This window comes from Coregonus clupeaformis, unplaced genomic scaffold, assembly GCF_020615455.1.
Source record: "Coregonus clupeaformis isolate EN_2021a unplaced genomic scaffold, ASM2061545v1 scaf0851, whole genome shotgun sequence".
NCBI lineage: Eukaryota > Metazoa > Chordata > Actinopteri > Salmoniformes > Salmonidae > Coregonus > Coregonus clupeaformis.
Genome location: NW_025534306.1, coordinates 80,845 through 87,500, shown reverse-complemented (window position 1 = coordinate 87,500; position 6,656 = coordinate 80,845). Strand labels below are relative to the sequence as shown.

General features: G+C 46.2%; 1 protein-coding gene across 2 annotated transcripts in view; it reads right to left on the bottom strand.

Moving 5' to 3' along the window:
* The window catches only part of LOC123485782 (tumor necrosis factor alpha-induced protein 8-like protein 3), a 29,564-nt gene extending 27,409 nt beyond the window's left edge, over positions 1-2,155 (bottom strand). The window contains exon 1 of one of the 2 annotated variants that reach the window (XM_045216908.1): positions 2,026-2,155. In XM_045216908.1, the coding sequence (XP_045072843.1) occupies positions 2,026-2,071 (46 nt within the window). In that variant the 5' untranslated portion in view covers positions 2,072-2,155. The remainder of the gene's footprint in view (positions 1-2,025) is intronic. The other variant, XM_045216909.1, reaches the window with a different exon arrangement.
* Between the last annotated feature and the right edge of the window lie 4,501 nt (positions 2,156-6,656).

Sequence of the window (6,656 nt, the reverse complement as noted above, 5' to 3'; positions counted from 1 at the left end):
ATTTCCTAATGCCTCCACCACAGTAACCCTCTCTGTCTCCCCAAACCATTTTAAATGCCAGAGCAGACGTAAACACGGCCCTTCACACAAGGCTCAGAGGGGTTAGGGGTCCTGTGACTGAAGGCAAATCACGACATTAGAGATATGGTAGAGAAAAGAGGACTTTCAGACATAGGGAGTTATACTGTCAACACCACCTCGTGTTGTATATTGCAGCATGTGCTAGCATTACTATGAAAAACACGCCTTTTGAAAGTATTCCTATGATTAATGCTACCAGCTCTCACAGTCTCACGTCAGAATTAGACGTCCATCCATGTTTCTCAAACATCAAATTTGGAAGTTGTTCCAAACGTCAAATTTCAAAGTGTTTAAGGTTTAGTTTATTCATTAACTCAGAATTGTTAAGGTTAGGGTTAAATTCAGGCATGAACTCCACATTCTCAAGGTTAGGCATTAACTCTGAATGGTTAAGGTAAGTGTTAAGGTTTGGGATAAAAATATATACAAAAAAACAACTTTCTATCGCTGGATTCAAACTCTTGGAATCAGAGGCAGATGCTACGCCCATCCGCAATCTGCCATCCCCGTCCACAACACCCTAGCAAAACACTCACTGTTGCCCCCTAGTGGCGGATTCCACGTCATCTCCTGATATCCTCAGACATGGATGGATGTCGAATACTGACTTGTGTCACGAGTGACCTGGCTGGATTAATGATGGGTTGGATGTCTGTGTGTGTGTGTGTGTGTGTGTGTGTGTGTGTGTGTGCCCTTGGACACTTCTGAAGACAGTTTAATTGCCTGAGTGGAATTCTCTGTAGGATCACAGCTACTTTATAAATAGCCATAAGGAATGCTGGAAAACATACAACCAGAACCTGTCAACCAGGAGCACAAACATTCTCCTTTCACTGCCACAATCAAGTCTTGCCCCTGGACTTTCCAACCATAAAACTTTCATAGATACACAATACAGATGTAGGCTCTTAATTTGAGCCAGTTTGATACACCAGGAAAATAATCCTGCAGTAACAGGAAATTTGAATTATTATGTGGGTTATAATTAATGGACATTTTTTGTAGAGGTTGATACATTTTTCGTTAGGGGCAAATCAAGTCTGAAATTTTTAAGTGGAAATTACAAACTTTAGAAGCCTTTTTAAACCTTGAATACACTACAAGTTTAAATTCTCAGCAACAAAAGATGGATTTAATTAAGATCCTACATCTGTAAGTGTGCATTCCAAATGGCACCATAGTCCCATTTTAGTGCACTCCTTTTGATCAAGGCCTATATAGCTCTGGTCAAAAGTAGTGCGGTATATAGGGAATAGGGTGCCATTTGGGACGCAGATTATGTCTAAACATTGATCTCTCTATTGGAACGTAAGTCGAGAGCCACACTGTGTCCATGTAGTCAGACAGAACCTGTGTTAGTTTGAGTCCCAGACATCTTCTTTGTAAATATTGATGTATCCTCTGAGAGGATGACTTGAGGGGAGAGTACAGAGGAGGTCCCTAGTAGTTAAATGTGTTGATTAGTATAAAATCTAATAGCTTGACACACACACAATCATGTACACACAGGCACGAATGTACGTACACACACACTCACTGACACGCACACACACACGTACACAGACACACGTGTCTCAGCTTGCCTGGCCCGCTAATCATGGCTACGGCTAACACACTGAGCCGGCACAGACACACACAGAGCGGAAGGCAGGCTGCCACTCCGCATGTACAGATCAGAGGTGAGTAAACAAACTTACACACACACACACACACACACACACACACACAATGAAAGATCACAGTCCAATCCTAACTTTTTAACCATTAGGGGGAAACCTCTACCTACTACAAGATAGTATAGATACAAGTTAGCATAGATACACACACACAAACACACACACAAACAAAATATACACACAGCCACATACACACGCACACATACACATAAACACACACACACACACACACACACACACACACACACACACTAGCAAGTGATCTTACCTGGAGAGAGATCTCCCTCACTCTGCTCCCCTGAGTCGGAATCCATTTTCTCCTCCTAAACTCTGGACAGAGAACCTCTTATTCTCTCTCTCTCTCTCTCTCTCTCTCTCTCTCTCTCTCTCTCTCTCTCTCTCTCTCTCTCTCTCTCTCTCTCTCTTCCACAGCGAGTTAGCTATTTTCCCCCTCTCTCTCTCTTTCTCTCTTTTTTTGTTTCTCTCTCTCTCTTTTCAGAGGCGGTGAAGCTCTCCTCTCTGGCTAGAACACAGCAGCTAAGTAGGGAATAGCTGTGACTGGCTGAAAGCCCTGATTTGCTGAGCTCTACCTCTTTTGCTCTTTATTTTTCTCACTTTCTTTCTTTCTTTCTCTCTTCTCCCTGGCTCCCTCCCTCACTCGCTAACTGTGCTGACTCCTTCAATATCTCTCTTCCTCTCCTCTACTTTCCTCCTCCCGTCCCTCCTCCCTCCGTCATTCTGGTCAGTCCCTCCCTCTCTCGCTCTCTCTCTTTCCTTCCCTCCCTCCCTTTCTCTCTGTGCTGTCACTCTCTGCACTCTCCCTCAGCGCTCTCTATATCTGTCTTTATTTTCTGTCACACTCTCTTTCTCTCCTCCTGCGCTCACTCTCTCCCTCTCTAGAAGTGCTATCCCCTCTCTCTACATTACGTATCTCTCTCTCTCTCTCTCTCTCTCTCTCTCTCTCTCTCTCTCTCTCTCTCTCTCTCTCTCTCTCTCTCTCTCTCTCCTTCTCTCTCTCTCTCTCTCTCTCTCTCTCTCTCTCTCTCTCTCTCTCTCTCTCTCTCTCTCTCCGAGCATTAAGTTGTGGGTGTATTTCACTTTGGGAGAGGATACACTGAAGCCAGTAGCAGCAGTAGCTAGTTTTTTCACCACCAGCTCAATCCCCCTGCCTCCCTATTTCTCCCCCCTCCTCCTCCCTCCTTCCTCCTCGTTAACGGCTCATAGTCAGTCACTAAGAGAACCCTGTACTGCTCTGACTCACCATGACTAGACGTCTATAGCTTGGCTCTAGGGTTAAGTTTCCCTTATGTACAGATCTAGGCTCAGTTTCCCCTTCCAACATCCTGACCTTAATCATTAGTGAGGAACTTGCCAAACTGACCCAAGATCAGCATCTAGGGGCATTTTCACCCTACTAAGTCTCTACTGGAAATTCTTATTTTCTATAGCCTGTCACCCTGGCTGAATAAGACAAGTTTCTACAGAAACTCTTATTTTCTATGGCCTACCAGCCTTTGCCCTGCCTGGTTGGTTGGTTGGTTATCTGGCTGACTGTCTGATCACATGATCATGGTGTTCAGCACTTCTCGTGGCCCACACTGAGACCGCATCCTAAATGGCACCCTATACCCTATACAGTGCACTACTTTTAACCAGAGCCATACATCAGTCCCATTGAAAAAGGAAGGTCTGTGTGTGTGTGCCTGCGTGCCTGTGTGTGTGTGTGTGTGTGTGTGTGTGTGTGTGTGTGTGTGTGTATACCTGCAGGTGGTTGTATTTTTTAGGCTACCTCAGCAGGACCCCCTGAGCAGCAGATGGGCCTCTTTCCCCACAGGCAGTGTTATTATAACACATCATCACACACCATAATGTGTCCGTGGGTGTGCCTGTGTGCCTGTTTGTGTATGTGTGTGTGTGTGTGTGTGTGTGTGTGTGTGTGTGTGTGTGTGTGTGTGTGTGTGTGTGTGTGTGTGTGTGTGTGTGTGTGTGTGTGTGTGTGCATGTCTGTGTATGTATGAGTGCATATTACAGTATATAATACACACATTATAATTTTATTTAACCATTATTTTAACAGGGAGTCATGCTGAGACCAAGGTCTCTTTCACAAATCAGCCCTGTATTCACATCAATACACATCAATATACATTAATACACAAATGAATGTGTCAGCAGTACTTTATTAATTAGGATCTTGGCAGTGTCTAGTTAGGCCTGACACCTTAGTGATGACATACAACACACAGCTAGTTGAGGTCAGTCAGTCTGTCTCTGGTGGGAATAGGGAAACACACAGCTAGTTGAGGTCAGTCTGTCTGTCTCTGGTGTGAATAGGGAAACACACAGCTAGTTGAGGTCAGTCTGTCTCTGGTGGGAATAGGAAAACACACTGCTAGTTGAGGACAGTCAGTCTGTCTCTGGTGGGAATAGGAAAACACACAGCTAGTTGAGGTCAGTCAGTCTGTCTCTGGAGGGAATAGGGAACACACAGCTAGTTGAGGTCAGTCAGTCTGTCTCTGGAGGGAATAGGAAACACACAGCTAGTTGAGGTCAGTCAGTCTGTCTCTGGTGTGAATAGGGAAACACACAGCTAGTTGAGGTCAGTCTGTCTGTCTCTGGTGTGAATAGGGAAACACACAGCTAGTTGAGGTCAGTCTGTCTCTGGTGGGAATAGGAAAACACACTGCTAGTTGAGGACAGTCAGTCTGTCTCTGGTGAGAATAAGGAAACACACAGCTAGTTGAGGTCAGTCAGTCTCTGGTGTGAATAGGGAAACACACAGCTAGTTGAGGTCAGTCTGTCTCTGGTGTGAATAGGGAAACACACAGCTAGTTGAGGTCAGTCAGTCTGTCTCTGGAGGGAATAGGAAACACACAGCTAGTTGAGGTCAGTCAGTCTGTCTCTGGTGGGAATAGGGGAACACACAGCTAGTTGAGGTCAGTCAGTCTGTCTCTGGAGGGAATAGGGAAACACACAGCTAGTTGAGGTCAGTCAGTCTGTCTCTGGAGGGAATAGGGGAACACACAGCTAGTTGAGGTCAGTCAGTCTGTCTCTGGAGGGAATAGGGAAACACACAGCTAGTTGAGGTCAGTCAGTCTGTCTCTGGTGTGAATAGGGAAACACACAGCTAGTTGAGGTCAGTCAGTCTGTCTCTGGTGGGAATAGGAAAACACACAGCTAGTTGAGGTCAGTCAGTCTGTCTCTGGTGTGAATAGGGAAACACACAGCTAGTTGAGGTCAGTCTGTCTCTGGTGGGAATAGGAAAACACACTGCTAGTTGAGGACAGTCAGTCTGTCTCTGGTGAGAATAAGGAAACACACAGCTAGTTGAGGTCAGTCAGTCTCTGGTGTGAATAGGGAAACACACAGCTAGTTGAGGTCAGTCTGTCTCTGGTGGGAATAGGAAAACACACTGCTAGTTGAGGACAGTCAGTCTGTCTCTGGTGGGAATAGGAAAACACACAGCTAGTTGAGGTCAGTCAGTCTGTCTCTGGAGGGAATAGGGGAACACACAGCTAGTTGAGGTCAGTCAGTCTGTCTCTGGAGGGAATAGGGAAACACACAGCTAGTTAAGGTCAGTCAGTCTGTCTCTGGTGTGAATAGGGAAACACACAGCTAGTTGAGGTCAGTCTGTCTGTCTCTGGTGTGAATAGGGAAACACACAGCTAGTTGAGGTCAGTCTGTCTCTGGTGGGAATAGGAAAACACACTGCTAGTTGAGGACAGTCAGTCTGTCTCTGGTGAGAATAAGGAAACACACAGCTAGTTGAGGTCAGTCAGTCTCTGGTGTGAATAGGGAAACACACAGCTAGTTGAGGTCAGTCTGTCTCTGGTGTGAATAGGGAAACACACAGCTAGTTGAGGTCAGTCAGTCTGTCTCTGGAGGGAATAGGGAAACACACAGCTAGTTGAGGTCAGTCAGTCTGTCTCTGGTGGGAATAGGGAAACACACAGCTAGTTGAGGTCAGTCTGTCTCTGGTGGGAATAGGGAAACACACAGCTAGTTGAGGTCAGTCAGTCTCTGGTGGGAATAGGGAAACACACAGCCAGTTGAGGTCAGTCAGTCTGTCTCTAGTGGGAATAGAGAAACACACAGCTAGTTGAGGTCAGTCAGTCGGTCTCTAGTGGGAATAGGGAAACACACAGCTAGTTAAGGTCAGTCTGTCTCTAGTGGGAATAGGGAAACACACAGCTAGTTGAGGTCAGTCTGTCTCTGGTGGGAATAGGGAAACACACAGCTAGTTGAGGTCAGTCAGTCTGTCTCTAGTGGGAATAGGGAAACACACAGCTAGTTGAGGTCAGTCTGTCTCTGGTGGGAATAGGGAAACACACAGCTAGTTGCGGTCAGTCAGTCTGTCTCTGGTGGGAATAGGGAAACACACAGCTAGTTGAGGTCAGTCTGTCTCTGGTGGGAATAGGGAAACACGCAGCTAGTTGAGGTCAGTCTGTCTCTGGTGGGAATAGGGAAACACGCAGCTGGTTGAGGTCAGTCAGTCTGTCTTTAGTGGGAATAGGGAAACACACAGCCAGTTGAGGTCAGTCAGTCTGTCTCTAGTGGGAATAGAGAAACACACAGCTAGTTGAGGTCAGTCAGTGGTCTCTAGTGGGAATAGGGAAACACACAGCTAGTTGAGGTCAGTCAGTCTGTCTCTAGTGGGAATAGAGAAACACACAGCTAGTTGAGGTCAGTCAGTCTGTCTCTGGTGGGAATAGGGAAACACACAGCTAGTTGAGGTCAGTCTGTCTCTGGTGGGAATAGGGAAACACACAGCTAGTTGAGGTCAGTCTGTCTCTGGTGGGAATAGGGAAACACGCAGCTAGTTGAGGTCAGTCTGTCTCTGGTGGGAATAGGGAAACACGCAGCTAGTTGAGGTCAGTCAGTCTGTCTCTAGTGGGAATA